Source organism: Scyliorhinus torazame, chromosome 10 (genome assembly GCF_047496885.1).
Source record: "Scyliorhinus torazame isolate Kashiwa2021f chromosome 10, sScyTor2.1, whole genome shotgun sequence".
NCBI classification, from domain to species: domain Eukaryota; kingdom Metazoa; phylum Chordata; class Chondrichthyes; order Carcharhiniformes; family Scyliorhinidae; genus Scyliorhinus; species Scyliorhinus torazame.
The window spans coordinates 22,989,033-23,010,741 of record NC_092716.1 but is presented as its reverse complement, the minus strand read 5'-3'; the positions used below and the strand labels follow the sequence as shown (position 1 = coordinate 23,010,741).

The 21,709-nt window shown below is 47.6% G+C and overlaps 1 protein-coding gene across 10 annotated transcripts in view; it reads right to left on the bottom strand.

The window, feature by feature from the left end:
- The window catches only part of gse1b (Gse1 coiled-coil protein b), a 663,364-nt gene that overhangs the window by 46,910 nt on the left and 594,745 nt on the right, over positions 1–21,709 (bottom strand). For all 10 annotated transcript variants that reach the window (XM_072517860.1, XM_072517861.1, XM_072517862.1 and 7 more), the window contains 5 exons: positions 17,577–17,743; positions 15,215–15,409; positions 10,276–10,455; positions 6,917–7,248; positions 3,895–4,210 (listed from right to left, as the gene is read on the bottom strand). In XM_072517860.1, the coding sequence (XP_072373961.1) occupies positions 3,895–4,210; positions 6,917–7,248; positions 10,276–10,455; positions 15,215–15,409; positions 17,577–17,743 (1,190 nt within the window). The remainder of the gene's footprint in view (positions 1–3,894; positions 4,211–6,916; positions 7,249–10,275; positions 10,456–15,214; positions 15,410–17,576; positions 17,744–21,709) is intronic.

Genomic DNA, 21,709 nt, shown 5'->3' with positions numbered 1-21,709 from the left:
GCTACTGGGATGCAGAGAAATAAAATCCAACCATCACACCCCACCCCCCCCCCAAAAAAATAAAATCCAACAGGGGAATTCAACAGGGTGGTGACTGCCTACGGCCTCCACTATTTCCATATGAGTAAAACGCAAAAGCTTGAGGCTGTGCGTTTGCTCCCATCCATCAACACTCCGATATCACCATCAAGAATGGGGCAGCAAGATTTCTTGGCTTCTTCAACATGTCTATCATTGCACCAAACTCAGAGAAAAGTGTTGCCCCGGAGATGATGCTTTAATTTGTTTTTAGTAAAGAATGATTTCACTTTTAAAATAATGTCAGAGGTGAAGTTTAAGTGTCTTCTTACAACCCCCACCCCCTCGAGACAAGCTTGGCTCTTTAACAGGACATCAATCCAGGACTGTCAGTGTCTATCATTGGAATACTCACTATTAAAACGCTCCGGTCTTTGACAGCAGCCTTTCATTGTTCCTGTAGATCCCTCAGCAAAGCTGGTAGCTCGCTGTTTCTTTCTACTGTACTTCACAGAATCCGACAACACAGAAGGTTATTCAGACTGTCTGTGCCAGCTCTTGGAAGGAGGCATCCAATTGGTTCCACCCCCTTGCTCTTTCCCTGTAAATTCAGCAAATCTTTCTCCTTCAAGTATTTTATCTTGCTGGAAAGGTACAATTGAATCGGTTTCCACCGGGGCAGCACAGTGGTTAAGCACAGTGGTTAGCACTGCTGCCTCAGGGCACCGAGGACCCAGGTTTGATCCCAGCCCCGGGTCACTGCCCGTGTGGAGTTTGCACACTCTCCCCTTGTCTGCGCGGGTCTCACCCCGACAAACCCAAAAAGATGTGCAGGTTAGGTGGATTGGCCAGGCTAAATTGTCCCTTAATGGGAAAAAAATAATTGGGTACTCTAAATTTGTTTTTAAAAAATGAATCTGCTTCTGCCACCCTTTCAAGCACTGCATTCCAGATAATAACTCCATTGATTATCTTTTTTTAAAAAAACCTCAGCTCCCCTTTGGTTATTTTGCCAATTATCTGAAACATGTATCCTCTAGTTACAGGCCCTCCTGCGAGTTCAAACAGTTTCTCCCTGTTTAATCCATCAAAGCCCATCAAAAACCTCAACACCTCTAATAATTCTCCTCCATAACCTCCTTACATACTGTGAAAACCAGGACACGTTGGAGAAGCGGCAAAATGGAAATAGGCTGGGCTGCACGGTGACGCAAGTGGTTAGCACGGTTGCCTCACGGCACCAAGGTCCCAGGTTCGATCCCGGCACTGGGTCACTATCCGTGTGGTGTTTGCACATTTGTTTCGCCCCCGCAACCCAAAAGATGTGCATGGTAGGATTGGCCATGTTAAATTACCCCTCGAGGGCAGCACGGTGGCACAGTGGGTTAGCACAGCTGCCTCACGGCGCCGAGGTCCCAGGTTCGATCCCGGCTCTGGGTCACTGTCCATGTGGAGTTTGCACATTCTCCCCGTGTCTGCGTGGGTTTCGCCCCCACAACCCAAAGATGTGCAGGGTAGGTGGATTGGCCGCGCTAAATTGCCCCTTAATTGGAAAAAATGAATTGGGTACACTAAATTTATTTTTAAGAGAGATAGAGATAGGCTGGTTGGGGCATTTTGAACTCTACCCTTCTCTTGCTGAGTGCAATTACAAATACCAACCAGTTACCTCACCCGTGTGCCCGTTCTATTCAAAGCCTCTACATTAAGGTCACCGTAACGTTATTTAGCCAGCTGATTTATGCATTCCTAACCACTGCAAGCTAACATGGCACAGTTGAACAATGGTTTTCATCTGTCTGTTTCTCAATGTGGCTTGGCATTATGGAAAGATGGGAAAGGCATGTGATGGGGTAGAGAATGTGATTCGGGGGTTGAGTATGGGGTAGAGAATCTGATTCGGGGTAGAGTTTCTGATTCGGGGGACTGGAGGGTGATTAATCGAAAACTGCATTCTCAAGTCAAGCAAAAGGCCAGATTTTGTCATCAGTCCTTTAACCAGTACTATTCCAGTTCAGGGAGGAAATCACAACTTATATCAAGAAACCATCTCAGGTTCATAAAAGATGGACGGATATAATGCACATCTTAAGAACCGTTTCCAAAGGGAGGTTGGGATGGTTAGTTCAGACCGTTACTCGAGAGCTCTGGGATTCTCCATTTAATCCCCAGCAGATGCACTGATTTAAAAGAAACATTCTATGTGCTCTTAACTCGTGCAGAGTGAAACACAAAATAAAAACTGCCAGGTGTACCCTTCCCTTGTGACCTGTTACAGCCTTTAGCTAAGGCTGACTTGATTAAGCTAAAAGCCTCCAGGGATTCTATTTTGCTATCTATATATAAATATATATGTATTTCTGAAAATGGATCCTTTATTCTCCCTTCAAACCATTTTTGTTTGTTGGGCAGCACGGTGGTGCAGTGGGTTAGCCCTGCAGCCTCACGGCGCCGAGGTCCCAGGTTTGATCCCGGCTCTGGGTCACTGTCCGTGTGTAGTTTGCATATTCTCCCCGTGCTTGCGTGGGTTTCGCCCCCACAACCCAAAGATGTGCAGGGTAGGTGGATTGGCCTCGATAAATTGCCCCAGAATTGGAAAAAATTAATTGGGTACTCTAAATTTATTTTAAACTATTTTTTGTTTGTTTAAATTCAATCTCAAACACCATGATTAACAGATTGCCTGCAACTTAACCCAATGTCAATAGTTCTGTGAACTGTTTCAGTTTGGCAAATATTCCCGTAAGCATGTAGGAATCTGGCCAACTCTTCTTCAATAGCCCTGCTGCTCTGATTATGCCCTCAATGGTTATCAGAGTATAAAGTGACATTTAATCTACTCCCAATATACACACACACCATAGGCCAGGGTTTTCCGATCTCCGCCGGGACAGGTTGGCCAGCAGCAGATGCGTGAGTCAGCCCCAAACTCCGTTGCCTTCAGCAGGACAGGGCCAAAATATTCTGTCCCAAGTTTCTGCTAGCATGGAGAGAATGATTTAATACAGAATCACAATGGTTAGGGACACTTCTCTCAAGCCACGATAATCCTGGCCGCTCATTAAATTCGTTCATAGAATCCCTACAGTGCAGGAGGCCATTCAGCCCATCGAGTCGGCACCGACCCTCTGAAAGAGCGCCCTACCTAGGCGCAAACCCCCGCCGTATCCCCGCCTAACCCAACTGCTGCATACAAAGGGGCAATTCAGCATGGCCAATCCACCTAACCTGCACATCAATGGACTGTGGGAGGAAACCGGAGCACCCGGAGGAAACCCACGCAGAAACGGGGAGAACGTACAAACTCCACACAGGCAGTCACCCGAGGTCGGAATCGAACCTGGGTCCCTGGCTCTACGAGATTAAATGAAAATGAAATGAAAATCGCTTATTGTCACAAGTAGGCTTCAATGAAGTTACTGTGAAAAGATACCTATTCCTATTTAAAACAAATAGCAACTATCATGGCAAGTGGAGGAATACTTTAATTACAAACACTGCTGGTAGAAATTCATTCCCTTGATCTTGGGAAAGAAGCACATTTCAAACCATGCGGATGGTCCTGCTTTCCTACAAACCGAGAGGTGAAATGGACCATTGGTGCAACACAGCTTGGACGTAAACCTACAAGTGTTCTCCGACCCGATGGGCGGTTTGACGAAGGTTCCAGTGTATACACTGAAGCTGCTCAACGCCCCATCACTTTTTTGCCCATTGAGTTTAATGGATGGAAATTGAGTTGTTGCTGACCTGGCCTCGTCCAATCGGTTTCTTGGTGAAATGCTCAACCGTGGTCATCAGTCCAACTCAACAGTTTCCACCAATTACCCGATGTTTCAAAGGTTTAAACCCGAGTCTCACGTCACTCAGCCTTACCTAACAGAGTCCCTGTGCTCCACTTCATTCTGCGAGCCTGGTCGGCCAATGTCCAGGTGCTGCTCCAGGACCTGCTGCCGAAACTCCGAGACTTGGTACTGCCGGTCCTCCTTCTCCTGCCGCAGCTGCCGCTGTTTTGCCATCCATTTCTCTTCCTCGTTGTTCCTCTGCAGCAGCATCGCCGAGCTGCTTCCGGGCGGGATGAAGCTGTTGTGGTTGGAGATGAGGGCAGGCACAGCGTGGTGGGAGACGGGAGACTGGTGTAGGTTGGGATGGACTGCTTGGGGGCAGGTCAGTGCAAAATCCTTGGGCTTGTCTGGAAAGGAAAGACAACGTTTTAAGATCACAGCTCTTGCTGCACACAATGTCGTCACAAATCAAGAGGCATTTGTTTTTAATGTCGCGGGTTGTTGTGGTCTGGAATGCACTGCCCGAAATGGTGGTGGAAGCCCTAATTTTCAGAGGGGAAATCATATATAGCTCCATATGGCAACATCATGGCTGAGCCATGTTCCAGTGGATCAATCTGCAAACTTTTCTGCTTCCCAACAGAAGCAGCCACACAATAACTTTGGCCGACCTGTCACCTGACTGATTCACATTGCTGGTCAAATGCCCAAAGATTTAGCAGACAAGATACTTTAAAAAAGCAGTTGCATCTCCCAGTTAGTCCTGTACAAGGCACATTGAACACGAATGCTCAATTACTGGAGGGCCCACATTAATCTGTGACTAATTGGCACAATGGCGGATTGTATGAAATGTTCAATGAATGGAGTCTCAATGTGGATTTGCCTGCATGAAAGCTTCCAGTACACTAGATCACAGTGTCATACTTTCCTCACTGCACACACAGATCATACAAGTTTTGCCAAAGCAAATCACTAAAAAAAAAAAGCCTTTGTACTGAGACAAGGATCATGCTATGATAACAATGTGTGTTTATGTATGCTATTCTGGTGACCTTTGCAAAATGTCAGATCTCGTTGCAGCACTGGAGAGCGAGCAGCCAAGCACAGAGGTCCTGATACATCTGTAGCTACAGCCTCGGCTAATTGCATTACACAGACAGACGGTTAGCTGCCGAACTGAAAGCTGACAGAAATGTTTCAAACACTCGGAGAGGTCTTCGGCTCTCTTTGGTTGAATAGTTGGGCTTGTTTTGCGCATCGACGTCTGAACGCCTGCCAATCAAAGGAAGGAGGCTTGCAATCGGCCATCACCTTCCACGGGCTCGGGCCATCCCACAAGTGTTTCAGAGCCAGTTTGACTTCATTGTAACGTCAGGGAAAGTGGCAGCAATTTTGCACAGTAAGCTCCCAAAACAGCAATGAAATAAAGACCAGATTAATTGTTTTCCTGATCTGGGCAGCATGGTGCCGAGGTCCCAGGTTCGATCCCGGCTTTGGGTCACTGTCCGTGTGGAGTTTGCACCCCACACCCCAAAGATGTGCAGGGTCGGTGGATTGGCCACGCTAAATTGCCCCATAATTGGAAAAAATGAATTGGGGGTACTCTAAATTAAAAAAAAAAAACACCTGTCTTAATAATGTCTTCTCAATCATTGACAAATATTTAGCAAACTTTTTAAAATATTTGTTAATCCACCCTGCTCCCCCCCCCCCCCCCCCCCCTCCCTTAAAGCTACCTTGGCACTTGAGCAAATTCATGGTGCTGCAGGAACAGAGGTTAGCACTGCTGCCTCACAGCGACAGGGACACGGGTTCAATTCCGACCCCGAGTTTGCACATTTTCCCCGTGTGTGCGTGGGTTTCCTCCGGGTGCTCCGGTTTCCACAGTCCAAAGATGTGGTTAGGTGGATTGGCCACACTAAAAACTGCCCCGTTAGTATTCAAAGATATGAAGGTTAGGTGGAGTTAAGGGGATAGAACATAGAATTTACAGTGCAGAAGGAGGCCATTCGGCCCATCGAGTCTGCACCGGCCCTTAGAAAGAGTACCCCACTTAAGCCCACACCTCCACCCCCATCCCTGTAACACAACCTAACCTTTTGGGACACTAAGGGCAGTTTAGCATGGCCAACCCACGCAAAGACAGGGAGAACGTGCAGACTCCGCACAGACAGAGACCCAAGCCGGGAATCGAACCTGGGACCCTGGGTGCTGTGAAGCAACTGTGCTAACCACTGTGCCGCAGGGGAGTGGGCCTAGGGTGGGTACGCTTTCAGAGGATCGGTGCAGATGGGCCGAATGGCCTCCTTCTGCACTGTAGGGATTCAATGGTGGCAACCCTGGATGAGCACCCACTGACTTTTCTCCTCCTGAGGGGTAACAAGTGGCCCAGTTCGGTGTGCTGGAGTTTGGGTTCTCAAAGGGTTCAGCGGAATTGTGAACAGACAAACTCACCACACAGCCGCCTGCTGTGCTGGCGTTAGCCTCACGCCTTCCCAGTGAAAGGAAAGAACTGAGGAGCATCATACTGCAAGAGATGGAATTGTCTCGTTTTTCAAACTGTTCGGTACCCCCTTCCACAATCATTCCCTCCCTCCACCTCCGACAAACAGTGGCAGCCGTGTGTGCCATCTACAAGACGCACCGCAGGGACTCACCCGGGTTCCTTAGGCAAACCCACGAGCACTACCATCTGGAAGGGCAAGGGCAGCAGATACCTGGATGTTCTCCTCCAAGTCACTCACCATCCTGACTTGGAAAAATATCACCGTTCCTTCACGGTGGCTGGGTCAAAGTCCTGGAACTCCTGCCCTAACAGCACTGTGGGTGTACCTACAGCAGTTTAAGGAGGCAGCTCACCATCACCTTCTGAAGGGCAACCTGAGATGGGCAATAAACGCCGGCCTAACCAGCGATGCCCACATCCCGCAAATGAATTTTAAACAACAAGAGTTGTAGGCCAGAGAACCCCTGTGGCTGTAACCGGGCAGTTTAAGAGAGCTAAAGGACTGGATTTGATTTTTCTTTTTGACTGATTTGATATAAATCGAAACATCACCAGTCCATCACTGGATGCACTTTATTCCTTTTTACTGGAACACTTCTATTACCTGTCCGGTTTGGTGTTAGCCTCTCTGCAGCCTTCACTCTGTCATCAACCTGTTGGCCTCGCAGACTGTGCAGTTCTGGCACGTGCAAGTAGTGATTTTCCATGGCTTTGGCTGCATTCATTTCCTTTTCCCTTATTCTTTCCCGATCTCTCTCCATCTCCCGCTCACGCTCCCTCTCCCGCTCCTTCTCCTTTTCCCTTTCCAGTTCCTTCTCCCTCTCCTGCTCGCGCTCCCTCTCCTTCTCTCGCTCCGCCTCACGCTCTTTTTCCCGCTCTCGTTCCCGCTCTCGTTCCCGTTCCCGTTCCCTGCGGATCTCTTCGTCCATCTGGAGCCTGCAGATTGGGGGTGGAGGGAAAAACAAACCCAGGATTATTTCTGGTGGAATGTAACGGGTGCACATACAAAATGGGTTCTTCTCTTTTCGCTTTGAGATGGAGCACTAGGAGCAGCCAGACGTGACTCAGAGGGAAGTTGGGAAGAATTTCTTCAATGCAGAGAGCGATACTTAAAAAAAAATTTAGAGTACCTAATTCATTTTTTCCAATTAAGGGGCAATTTAGTGTGGCCCATCCACCTACATTGCACATCTTTTGTGTTGTGGGGGTGAAACTCACGCAAACATGGGAAGAATGTGCAAACTCCGCACGGACAGTGACCCAGAGCCAGGATCGAACCTGGGACCTCGGCGCCGTGAGACTGCAGTGCTAACCACCGTGCCGCCCTAGAGAGCGATACTGATCTGAAATAGACAGCCTGAAGTGCTGGTGGAAACAGATACAATACCAACATTCAAAAGGGAATGGGATATGTACCTCAAATGGACAGCTCTTGCAAAGAGCTGGCACAGAAGATGGACCGAATGGTCTCCCTTCTGTGCTGTAAAATCCCATGGAATCATTTTCAACCCCTAATCAATGCTAATCTCCACCATAGAGAATCCTGACAGAGATGAGCCTCGGTCCATCAGGATTCCAAACTGTGTCTGGGTCCTCCTTCCGTATTGAGATACTGGAAACATACATACGCACATAACTAGACGATGGGTATGACTGATCATATTGGATCCGGGGGGTGGGGGCAGGTTTCTTTCCCTGAAGGATATTTGGGAACCTGAAGCTTTCCTTTTTAAACAAACAGCCCAACGATTTCATGGCCAATTCTCTGGGACTAGCTCCCAAATGACCAGATTAATTGAATTCAGTTTCCCAGCTTGTTGAAGTGGGACGTGAACTCGTGACCTCTGGAGGCACGAGTCCAGTCCAGTAGATATTCCTATGGTGCGGCTATGAACAATGAGGAGCGTTGCCAGGCACGAAAATAGGAAATGCTGGACCATCTCAGCAGGTCTGACAGCATCGGTGGAGAGAGAAGCGAGCTAACGTTTCGGGTCTGGATGCCAAAGTTCACTTTGTCACGGTTCTGTCTAAGTATTGACAGGCTGTTTAATGTGGGGTAGCATCTCACATGCACACATAGACAAACCCAATGCTCACACACGTCCAGTTTCAGCAGGGATGATTAGGAGCTGGAACAGTTATTTAAAATTATACAAAAATATCCAGGCTTAGCTTTTTACATTGCTTCGTACCTGTAGCAGAAATCACTGACTTTACCATTAATGTCTAAGGTCAGCCACCAGGTAACAAAGGGACAATGTAGCCACAATATTATCAATTGTCATGGATTTTATTGTATTTAAAGGCAGTGCAGATTGTATTGTTTTGGACTCCGAAACATTAACTCTTTTCTCTCCCTACAGATGCTGCCAGACCTGCTGAGATTTTGCAGCATTTTCTCTTTCGTTGCAGATTGTATTGTGCCTGCTGGTATCAAGAAATTGCCCTGAACTAGCGTCAATGCACTGTAGGAAGGTGGTGGAATTGGTATTGTCACTGGACTAGTATTCTAGACACAGGGTAATGCTCTGGACACCCAATTTCAAATCGCACCACGGCAGATGGTGAAATTTGAATTCAATAAAAATCTGGGATTTAAAACGACCATGATTGATGACGACCATGAAACCAATGTCGATTGTTGTAAAAACCCATCTGGTTCAAGAATGTGTCTGGACTCTAGACCCACAACATTGTGGGTGACTCTTAAATGTCCTCTAAACAAGGGCAATTAGGGATGGGTAATAAATGCTGGACAAGCCAGCGATGCCCACAGCCCATGAATGAATAAAAAAACATTGAATCTGACATTGCAGTGGTTATGTTACTAGCAAAAGAAGACGACTCGCATTTACATGATGTTTTTCATGACCATCAGACATCTCAAAGTGCTTTAGGGAGATATGGGGTTATGGGGAGAAGGCAGGGGAATGGGAATGAGAAACACATCAGCCATGATTGAATGGCGGAGCAGACCCAATGGGTTGAATGGCCTAATTCTGCTCCTATGTCTTATGGTCTTCATAATCAACAAAGCACTTTTGATGTGGCGTTACTTTGGTAATGCAAGAAATGCAACAGCCCATTTGCACAGCAAGATCCCACAAACAGCTAAAATGACAATGAGCAACTGATCTGTTTTAAAGGGATAAACATCGGCCAGGACTAACTCCCCTGTTCTTCCTCGAAATAGATCTCTTGCGTCCACCCGAGCAGCCAGATGTGGCCTCACTTTGACATCTCATCCAAAACACAGCACCTCCAATAGTGCAGCACTCCCTCACTACTGCACTGGGGTGTCGCCCTGAAGTGGGACCTGAACCTGGAGACTCGGAGGTAAGTCTCCTACCAATTTAGCCATGGCTGACACAGCTACCCATCCGGAGAACGAGAATTTGAATCCCACCATGGCAGCTTGGGGTCTTAAGTTCAGTTTGAAGCACAATCTGCGAATAAAATAATAACACTACATGGAGCAAGCGACGCCTTCCATTTGAACAATTATTGGAAACGCACAGTCGCTCAAGTACCTGAACGAGAAACAAAAGTAAAATACCGTGGATGCTGAAAATCTGAAATTAAAACAGAAAAAGGTGAAATTTCTCGGGTCAGGCTACATCTATGGACAGAGGGAAGTTAATTCGGCTTCTCTTTCCACAGATGCTACCCAGCTTGTTGAGGTTTTCCAGAATTTTCTGTGCCTACACCTGATTGAGAAACGTGGGTTAATGTTTTGATTGTGGGATTCTCCCCTTCGAAAAACATTCACCTGAATTTTCTCCCTGTAGATGCTCAATGACCTGCTGGAACGTCACCAGAAATTTCTCCTGGCGTTTCAAATCCCAGCATTTTCTGTCCTTCATTTTCTCTCAGAAAAGAAAAAGCCTTTCAAACTGTGCTATTTTTTGCGCGCGCGCTCGTCGAAATGTGCTTGTGATGTGTTGTGGATGGGTGTAGGTTTACCTCTCTGACAAACGCTCTGACTGCAGGGCAGACAGTGAAGAATGAGACAGCTCTGCTGGCAACCTCATTCCAGGCAGGTGCAGGTGCATGGCAGACGGGTGAAGAGGAGGTAGAGAGGCAGGGGCTGCAATTGGGTAGAAAGGTGACCTCAAGGTTGAAAGACAGTACGAATCATCTACTCTGAAAACACAAGGGAATAAAGAGCACAAAATCAGTTAGACAACAAATTCCTCCTTGGCGATCTATTACTCAAACCCAGCATTGCGATGCCGTATAATACCATCGCGTTACCATCAGCAGACATACTTTTAGCTCCTGGGGTCCAAAGCTCAGGAATTCCCTCCCTAGGGCAGCACAGTGGCACAGTGGTTAGCATTGCTGCCTACGGCGCTGAGGACCCAGGTTCGAATCTGCCCTGGGTCACTGTCCGTGTGGAGTTTGCACGTTCTCCCTGTGTCTGCGTGGGTTTCACCCCCACAAGCCAGAGATGTGCAGGATAGATGGATTGGTCATGCTAAATTGCCCCTTAATTGGAAAAAATAATTGGGTACACTAATTTAAAAAAATAATTTAGGAATTCCCTCCCCAAACCTCGGCTCCCTCCCACCTCCTTGAAGACGCTCTTCAAAATCTACCTCTTTGATCCTATCCTTAATGTGGCCCAGCATCAAATGCAGTTTGGTAATTGCTATTGTGAGGCAGCTCAGGATGTTTTACTACTTTTAAAGACACAATATGTTGTTGCTACTGCAGTGGTAAGACTTGATTGGAGGCCTTTTTCCTCTTTCACCTCAGTCTTGGTCAACAAGTCAAGTTAACTGCCTTGTGAGGTGCTCATTGGGTTAAAGGCTTTTTGTGTGCAGGGGGAGGGGGAAACGCCCTCAGGTATTTTACTCTCTGAAGAGGACTTGCTGATTATCTTTCATCAGTCACTCAGTAGGAGGCAAACAGTTACAAGCAGGGACAGCCAAGATAAATCATTCCCATTTCGGTCAGTTTACATGTCATAACCAGGAACCTGGGGCTGGATTCTCTGCTGGCGGGATTCTCCGTTGCGCCGGCAGCGCGCACACTCCCGCGGGTTTCCCAGAGGCGTGGTACGGCCACAATGGGAAATCCCTTCGGCAGGTGGCGGGAATGGAGAATCCCACTGCCGGCGAGGGTGCGCCACCCAGGAAAATGTGGCTGGCGGACTGGAGAACCCCGCCCCTGGGATTGCATTGTTTGCAGGAGGGACTGATAATGGTCGGCACGGTGGCGCAGTGGTTAGCACTGCTGCCTCATGACGCCGAGGAGCCGGGTGCCTGTGTGGAGTTTGCACATTCTCCCAGTGTCTGCGTGGGTCTCACCCCCACAATCCAAAGATGTGCAGGCTAGGTGGATTGGCCATGCTAAATTGCTTTTTAGGGAAAAAAGAAGGACTGATAACTTGTCCCCATTTTCAGCTCAAGTAAAAGCAGTAAGAAACGTACTGGATACAATACAATGAGGCCCCATTGTTGCTAATAATTTGCAGACTATGGGCCCACAGCCTCCATGTTGCACACTGGCCAGGGAGTAAAAGAGAATTCAGATCTACCCCCCCACCCCCAAAGTTCCATTGATCAGTAAACATCAACATTTAGTATCCATCTCCCTTTCAATGAAACGGTGATGGCTTCAATTAATATGCAGGCTCTTTTTAAGGATGAGATTCATAACTTTTCAAGAAAAAAATGCTGCAGGTTGGGAGTTGCAAGTGGTCCACACTGAAGAAAACCCCATCAGAAAATCCAGGTTCGACAAGAGGAGCCCCGCACCCGATCAGTCAACCCATTTTTAAACAAGGCCTCGGGCGTATCAATAAATTTCAGTAACTGCAGGATTACAGAACTTTGCCATCAGCAAAGGATTCAGCTCTCTTGAGAAGATTCTGCCCCGTGTGCTCCTGGGGCACACATGGTTTTGTTTATAGCTAGCTCAATGTCTCACTTAGACATAATGGAGAATGCATTCCACTCAACTGATGTGCCCTCCTACCCTAAAGGCTATGTGTGAGACTCTAATATTTCTCAGCAGTCTTCCAATCCATTCTTCATGTGGCAAGCACGGACAATAAGTGGGAAGCATTACCCAAACAGGCGCGGGAGTGTGGAGACTAGGGAATTTTCACAGTTCCTTCATTGCAGTGTTAATGTAAGCCTACTCGTGACACTAATAAATCTATCCAAACATTGGGGATCATCATAGTGCCCAATGATATTGTAAAAATAGGACCTCTATGCACTTTGCAAATCACAATGTTCTTGGTATTTGGGAGAGCTAACTCTCAAAGCCAAATTGTGTATGCTCCATCAGATGCTTCCTTCCAATACTTTTCTGGCTTCTCTGAACCCACCATTCACTCTGTCTGTCCTCAGCTTTAAGGGGAAGTGCTGGCAGAGTGGTACTGTCATCAGACTAGTAATCCAGAGCCCCAGAGAAATTTTCTGGGGACCCAGATTCAAATCCCACCACGGTGAAATTTGAATCCAATACAAATCTGGAATCAAAAGTCTAATGATGACCATGAAACAATTTGTCATTTAAAAAACCCATCTGCTTCACTAATGTCCTTTAGGGAAGGAAATCTGGCACCCTTACTTGATCATGTCTGGCCTACATGTGACTCCAGATCCACAGTAATACATATCTACCATTCATTATGATCTTGGCTGATCATCAAGTTCAATACGCGAGTCTGCCTGTGCAGACTTGATGGGCCGAATGGCCTCCTTCTGCACTGTAAATTCTATGATTCTATTAATACCCTGATCCCACCTTTCCTTCCATATGCCTTGACCCCTTTAGCCCAAAGGGTTTTTCTAATTAATTCTTGAAATCACACCAAAGTTTTGGCCTCCATTCCTTTCTGTAGTACTGTATTCCGCAGATTCACCACTCTCTGGGTGAAGAAATGTCTCCTCACCTCATTCCTAAAAACTATGATCCTTAGTTCTGGGCTCCCCCACCATCGAGAACATTTGTTCTGAATCTACCCTGTTTAATCCTGTTAGAATTTTATAAGGTTCAACGAGATCCCCTTCACTCTTCTAAACTCCAATTAACATAATCCTAACCGACTTAATCTCTCCTGATAGCAGTCCTGTCATCCCAGGAATCAGCCTGGTAATCCTTTGCTGCACTTCGTCTATAGCAAAGACATCCTTCCTCTGATAAGAACACTAAAATTGCACACAATATTCCAGGTGGCCTTACCTTTGCCCTGCACAATTGCAGTAAAACATTCTTATTCCTATACTCTAATCCTCTTGCTACAAGGGCCAACATACCATTTGCCTTCTTTTCTGTCTGCTGTTCCTGCGCGCTTACTTTCAGCGACTGATGTATGAGGACACCAAGGTCTCATCGAGTAATGTGGTTGACGCTTAAATGGCCTAGTAAGCCACCCAGTTCAAGGGCAATTAGAGATGGGCAATAAATGACTTGATCTCGTTCCTCAAAATGCTATTGTCTTACGGTAGCAGGATCTTTCCATTTCAGTGAACAGAATCTCATAACTCAAAAAGAATTAAACAACTACAGTTCGCACTTTTTTTTTTGAAGCAACATAAGACGCGATGCCCCAGAGTTGTCACAAATGATTACTCTCTACTTCCAAACTATAGACTGGGCATGTGTCAATCTAGGGCCACGTTAAGTTTCTCCTCTTTTGTTTGGAAAGCAATTCATGTTTGTAGCCTGTGGCCACATCTTCTACTTACTTCACTGACCTCTTGCCCTTTGCCCCTTCAGTTCCTGTCAATCACAGAGGCAGAACTCTCTCAGACTGGCCAGTACTGCTGTGGATCCCTGTTGAAATTCAGTGAACATCTGTTCAGGTGGTTTTGCTAAGTAGCCTCGCTTTATTGGAGTCCACAGCTGAGACCACAGAGATATTACAGCTCAGTGTGATACTCTGGCCCTCTGAAATGTTGCCCCATGCACCTTCCAGAAGCAGTCAGTGGTCACCACGCAAGAATGGGGACTAGGTTGTTTCTCCTCTTCCTTGCCCAGGCAGCAACTTAAAAGAGGGCTGGATGAGGTTAAAGAGATAAGGACAAGGCGAGGCTGGCAGAGTGTGAGCATGAATTTTAAAATGGAGGCATTGGTGAACTGGGAGCCAGTGTGGGTGAGTGAGTACTGGGGTGACGGCTGAATAAGTCATGGCACGAGCTAGGTTAGGGGAAACGGAGATTTGGATGAGCTCAGGTTTGTGGAAGGTGGGAAATGGAAGGCCGGCAAGGAGAGCATGGCAATGTTCCCTCTGGGTATGACAGAAGCAGGGACAAGGGGTTTCAGTGGCAAATGGGCAATATTATAGGGGCTGAATTCCCCACCGTTGTGATGCTCCGTTTTGTCGGCAGGTTTCCCGACAGCGCGGGGCTGCCCCAACATTGGAAACCCCAATGACCAGCCGGCGTAACGGAGAATCCCGACGGCGTGCTGAACCAGAAATCATGCGTGGCGGGCGGAGAAACTCGCCCCAGAAATGCTCTTGGGTGATGGCAATTTTACTGGGGCGCAAATGTGCTCTGGGTAAAGTAGAATGCGATAGTTGTGAAGAGTCTGGTTCAGCCTCAGAGAGTATCCAACGAAGAGGGTGGAAATTGATGGCTTGGGAAAGGATTTGGTGACTTTGTGCTTTATGTGCAAATGATGTCCCGGAAAGATGAGGAGCAACAGTGTGGGGATCAACTATCTCAACGAAGGCCAGGGAATGACCTTCTCCTTTCTGTGGTGTTGCACATCGGTAATTAATTTTGCAAAATGAAGAGAACATTGGGGCTCAGGACTCTGGGCTCTTTCTGCTTTCCCCACCCGCGAGAACTTGGAAGAATCCATTCATACACACGAACCAAGCAGTCCCATAAAATCGTGTCTCCGTCTCCATCTACAACCATGAACCGTTGCTCCTTACCGAAATGCTGGGTGAGGGAATGGGTGATGTGCGAGATAGCTGGAGTGGTAGTAGGCAGTAGCAGCTGCCTCAAGGCCCATTGGTGGCAGTGTAGGCATGCGGAGCTCGTCGCCTGTGTGATACGGCCTGAAGCTGCGAAAGTATTCTTCTTGCATGTCGCCAGTTGTGACCACATGTGGAATAGGCCGCTGGAGGCTGTGTGCAAACAAAATCACAAAGGGTTTAATTGTTGCAGGCCAGCATGTTCCCTCTGGAAACAAACCCGACCCTCGAACTTTGTTTCCTATGAAAAACGCATTTAAAGTTTTAACTCCAGAGGAAGTTAATTTTTTTTTAAACATCAGAATTGAAATTGTTATCTCTTCAGATAAAGTTCTTTTCAAAGACGTGGTCTTATCAGAAATGCTTTTAAAGTCCTGAACTATAATCAGCTTTCAAACGTTTGTTCTCAACACTCTTAAATAAGCAGCAAAGAAAGATGAATTAGATTTCTGACCTAGAGGGTTACAGTTGGAATCTAAGCCCCAAAGGACAGCCAGATTTCACTGCCACAGAGTCAATGTCTCAGTCAAGACAACAAACAATATCATTCCAGCAGAACAATGTACAATGGTGCGTCCTGTCAAGTGGCCAACGATTAGTCAGGGCAGCAGACGTGGAGGGGCCTGTGACTCGCAGGATCTTAGCCTACCCCGTGAAAGAGGGTGCATAGCAGCACTAGACAAGGAGGTCAGATGAAGGCCACAAAGACGACAAAAAAAACATGACTCCATCTCTCAGTACAGAGGAGTCCCATCTCTTGACCAGGTGGGCAACCGTCACTGGCAAAACGGATTTATCTCAAACCTATACAAAACTACCGAGTGGTCGACACGGCACCGGCCTGGCTGACAATTATTTTCTCATGTTGACACACTGCCCTGGCGGGCGGCATGGCGGCGCAGTGGTTAGCACTGCTGCCTCACGGCGCCGAGGACCCGGGTTCGATTCCGGTCCTGGATCACTGTCCGTGTGGAGTTAATTCGAGAGGGGTCGGCATGGCAGCCAAGGCTGGGTGGGAGGGCCTGATGTGGGCAAGGTTGCCAACTGTGATTAAAGGTATCCCTGGACATTTCATCCTACATTTGCCCCAACCCTCCAGCCATTTCCCGGCCAGCGCATCCATCCTGGCGACGCACTGTCTTCCGAAGCCAAATGGAAAGAAAAAAAAAGACTCATTGCCCAACTGGATGATGCTTGACAATCCGCCAAACAGCCTTCCTCTCCACAATTTCCAACACTTTTATTCCTGGGTAAAGAGAAAATGACAAAAGAAAAAACAACCTTTTTAATCTCCTGTTGACTTTTCTGCCGGGATGCACACAGCAGTGTCCTGGAGATTGATGTGCAATTCCTGGAGTCTCCCGGCCAATCCTGGTGGGTTTGCAGCCCTGGGTCTGAGACACCAGTAAAGTAAGGGGCTAGTTTAGCACAGTGGGCTAAACAGCTGGCTTATAGTGCAGAACAATGCCAGCCGTGCGGGGTTCAATTCCCGTACCAGCCTCCCCGAACAGGCGCCGGAATGTGGCGACTAGGGGCTTTTCACAGTAACTTCATTGAAGCCTACTTGTGACAATAAGCGATTATTAATTATTAATTAAGTCGCATTCGGTAGCCAATCCTGTGGCTGCCATCTGTGCAGCTTTGAAAAGCTCCTTAATTAACAGGGCGACACAGTGGTTAGCACTGCTGCCTCTCAGCACCAGGATCCCGGGTTCAATTGCGGCTTTGAGTGACTGTGTGGAGTTTGTCCGTTCTCCCTGTGTCTGCGTGGGTTTCCTCCGAATGCTCTGGTTTCCTCCCACGGTCGAAAGATGTGCAGGTTAGGTGGATTGGCCATGGTAAAATTGCCCCTTAGTGTCCAAAAAGATGTGCAGGTTAGGTGGCGTTATGGGAATCGGGCGAAGGAATGGGGCCTGATAGGGTGCTCTTTCAGAGGGCCGGGGCATCCCGGCAGAAAAGTCAACAGGAGATTAAAAAAGGATTCTATAATTACAAAAATGCTTCAAATTAGCAACGCAGCAACCTCACTTTCCTGTGTTCCCCCGAAAGAATTCAGCAGACCTGCCATCTTTTGAGTCCCCGCCTTCACACTGACCGAATCCGGCTGACGAAAATCCGGACCCAGATTTGCAAAATACCTTGTTGGAATAGGAACGACCGTACAACCGTGTTGCGCATTTCTCTAGGCTTTAGTTTATGCAGCTTTTTGGAACATCAGTTCCCCATTAAGCTTTTAGCTCTCTTTCCCCCTCCCCCCACACCACCCCTCCTCCCGCCGCCCTTACTCCAGATCAACAAGGCCACCGCGGCGCCAACTTACTTGAGAGGAGGGAACCGGGAGTCCTGAACCACCGTGCCGTGAGTGAGCCCGAAGGCAAAAGGGGTCCCCAGGAGATGAGATGTGATTGACGGAGTCCCCTTCTCTGACTGATGCTGTGACTCTGTGTGCATTCGTTCCCTGCTGGGTCCCCTGGCTACTGGTTCTGGCTGAAAAAAAAAGAACAAAGGGAAATATGGGACGAAAGATGGTTCGGTTTACCTGATGTGTGACTGTGGAGGAGTGTCACGTATTTTCAATACGAGGCCCACCAAGGGAGTCTTTGTAGATACGCAAAGTTCTGCTTGAAACTATTTCCCTTCATTTCATTAATGGAAAAAGCCACAATACATTTGAAACGTAATCTGTGGCGATATTTAATTCAGTTGAGACTTTAAACTGAAGCCTCGTCTCAGGCTGGAGGCCTGGACTATTTACCTATCTGAGCCACAAGCGGATCTGCCGTGGTCTTATCAAGCGGCGAAGCAGGTTCGAGGGGCCGAGTGCCTGCTCATGCCCCGAATGGGGGGGGGAGCCACTATGCTTCAGGCAGACAAATCAAACGAGAGAGAGAAAAAAATCCAAATCGTCCTTCTTCCTCAGTGCCATTTTGCAAGATTCGGAAAACTGTAGATGACATTGTCCTGACCTCACAGCCCCAGCACTGCTGACAAGCGCGTTGAGCAGGGACGGTCGCTGTACTTTCATTTGAGGGAAGTCACATTTGTTGAACCATTACCTCTCTCAAGAGGTTGCCAGGCTTCAGCGCAGGTTTACATGCTGATAATTGTTGACCTCTCCTGACTCGACGGTGCGAACATGTAATATTAAATGTCAGTAATGTTATTACGGAGCCGGGGTGCCGATCCACTGGGTTTTCAGTCTGCCTCTCGTGGCAGGGTTCCAGCCAGTGCAATCTCCCTCTAGACCCCCCCTCCACCCCCTTTTGAAAGGCTAAAACGTTCTGATGCATTTTTCATGCTGGTGGGAGAGATGCTGCATCTCCCAGGGACCCTGAATGCTCGCCAAAGCGTTAAAATGGTTCAGAAAATGTCAACAGAAGTCAAAATCAAAGTTCAGGGAACGAGCGCAGGCACACGGCTCTTTTCAATGTCAGGCCACCCGAGGAAAAACAATTCAAGCACTCTTTATTTGCAAAACATGAGTACAACGGATCAAAGAGGCGTCACATGATGGATCTTTCACTCTCTGCGAAGCAGAGAGGCTTCATATAAAATATCTAACCACCCATTAAAATTCTTCCTCATTTTCTCTCCTCCACGAGCAGCACGGCGGCCTAGTGGTTAGCACAGCTGCCTCACGGCGCTGAGGTCCCAGGTTCGATCCCGGCTCTGGGTCACTGTCCGTGTGGAGTTTGCACATTCTCCCTGTGTTTGCATGGGTTTCGCCCCCACAACCCAACAATGTGCAGAGTAGGTGGATTGGCCACGCTAAATTGCCCCTTAATTGGAAAAAATAAATGGGTAATCTAAATTTTAAAAATATATATATTTTCTCTCCCCCACTACTGAAGACGAAAAAACACTTGCATTTCTATAGCACCTTTCACAACTTCAGGATGCCTCGATGTGCTTCAACGCCAATGAATTCCTTTCTGAAGTATAGTCGCTGTGGTAACATAGGAAACGTGGCAGCCAATTTGCGCACAGCAAGCTCCCACAATAAACAATGTGGTAATCACCAAATCGTACTTCTGGTGAAGGTTAAAGAGTGGATTCTTTGCTGAGGTACGGCTCCATATGATGTAGGAGCAGAGGTAGGCCATTCGACCCATCACATCTGCCCCACCGTATAGCTCACTCACACTATTCATGCACACACATGTCCACCATGTATGTACAGTGCATGTAGGGAAGCCGTTTGCCCTTAGTCGTCCTTCCCACATCTACTTCCGATCAGGGGCAGCTGGATGGCTGTCAAGAGTGGGGAATGCTGATTACTTTCCACCTCGCTAGCCCTGGGGCACCGAGATCGCTAGCAACCCATTATGGGGTCGTCTGAGATATCATCAGTCAAATCAGCCAGGACTGGGAATCAAACAATAATATTAAAGGTATTGTAGAAATGCATGGAATGTAACATCTCACTGTGTATTTTCCAAATGTTTCTGGTTTGTGTGGCCCAGCCTCTCCCTGATGAGCCTGTAAGAAAGTCTTCAGTTAGATTATTTTTCAATGATGTCTGTAATTAATACAATGGTTATCTACTTTAATTGAGAAGCAGAACACTGCTATGAGGAAAGAAAGAGCCCTACCAAAGAACTGACAGAGGCACAATGGGGCAAATGGGCTCCGTCTGTACGGGATCAATCTACGTTCCTGACAATATGATTTGTTCCGGATTTTCAGAGGGGGATCTTTAAACTTATGCCCCTTCCTGTTGGGATACAGTTCCAGAAGAACAGACGTTCTTCCTCCTTGCAGGCACCGTGTGGGTAAGATTAGACTTTTACAATCGTGTACTCTGAATGGATGGAGAGTCCACAGACACTTTGCAAGGAAGGCATCAAAACAAAATCCAATAATATTTTGTTTCGCTCCTCGACTCACCTTGGGCTGCTTTACTATGTTAAAGATGCTATGAATGGGGACGTTGTTGCTCTCAGCTAATATTCACACGTGCTTTTTATCAGGTGCCTGTGAACTATGACCAGAGCAGGAAGCCAGGCTCCTTTCACCCCTTTCTTGCCCCAAGTTCTGGAGCTACTGGCACCCACACTACAACCATAATGAGATAAGAAAAATCCCCACAGATTGGGAATCAACTCTGGAAACTCACTTGCCGAAACGTTTTAACACCTTGTTACTCACCGTGCTTAAGCCACTGGAGTGGGAGTCATGGGAGTGGGGCAAGGCCATTCAGCCCCATTGAACTAGGTCATATGGGACCTGCATCCTAACTCCGCGTCAAGGTCGCGGGGCTGAGTGAGGATATTCATGGCTGTTCACGCCTGTAATGTCCCAAATGCGGCCGTGTGACTGAAATGCTTTCAGCACTAAAATTACAAACGGCCCTTTTTCTCTCTCTCTCTCTCTCTCTCTCTTTTCTTGTGGTTGTTGCAACTTCCTGCCACAAGAGCAACTCAGCTGCCAGTCAGCTGCAGAGATTTAATAGAAACAGGAAATGCCAGTTTGAGCAGTTCCCATGATGCATAACAAGCAGAGAAAGCCACACACACAAAAAAAAACCAACCCATAAGTAACAAAGAAACCAAAATTGGGATGGATGAAGATTGGTAATGAGGCAATATTTTACAATGATTTGCCCCACCTAGTGGAACCTCGGGTATTTCCACTCCCGATGTCTCCCACGGCCTGAATTGGCCAATCTGGCTGATGATGGCGCCTGAGGTTTCACCTGGTTCTTTTCCAGTTCTGCACTGGAGAGAGAAACCTCACGGTAGCATAGTGGTTAGCACAGTTGCTTCACAGCTCCAGGGTCCCAGGTTCGATTCCCGGCTTGGGTCACTGTCTGTGCGGAGTCTGCACGTTCTCCCCGTGTCTGCGTGGGTTTCCTCCGGGTGCTCCGGTTTCCTCCCACAGTCCAAAGATGTGCAGGTTTGGTCACTCTAAGACTCTATGGGCTGAATGGCCTCCTTCTGCACTGTAAATTCCATGGCTATGATAAAAAAAGGGTGCCTTTACTTTGGTTTCAGGACACCGATGCTCAGGCCATCGCCCTTCCGGGTTAACTGTACCATTTGGTACTGAACTCTTTTGGGCACTAAGCAGGGTGAGTCGGTAAACGGAGCAGCAACTTAGGGGATCCACATTCGGATTGGAACTCCGCTCACGCCCGGACAAGGGGGGTTTGTGACTGTTTGTGGAATCTAAAGCTCATGGGTAATCGGCAAATGTCCTGCCCCTCCGTGATGCCAGGAGTGAGTGGACCCTCGACCAAAACATTTCCCACTTCATGCACCCTTGCCTCAAAGGCACCAAGTTCCTTCCATCTTTTGTCTTTCCAGCTTGCCGCTAGTGCCCCTTTCGTAGTTGAACTGGGCATAAACCTCAAGGGTAGCTTAACCACAGAGAAACTTAAAAAGCATTACCACATAGTTGAAGAGAGATCAGCGAACAGGAACACACACTCCCAAAATACTACCCTAGTTGGTT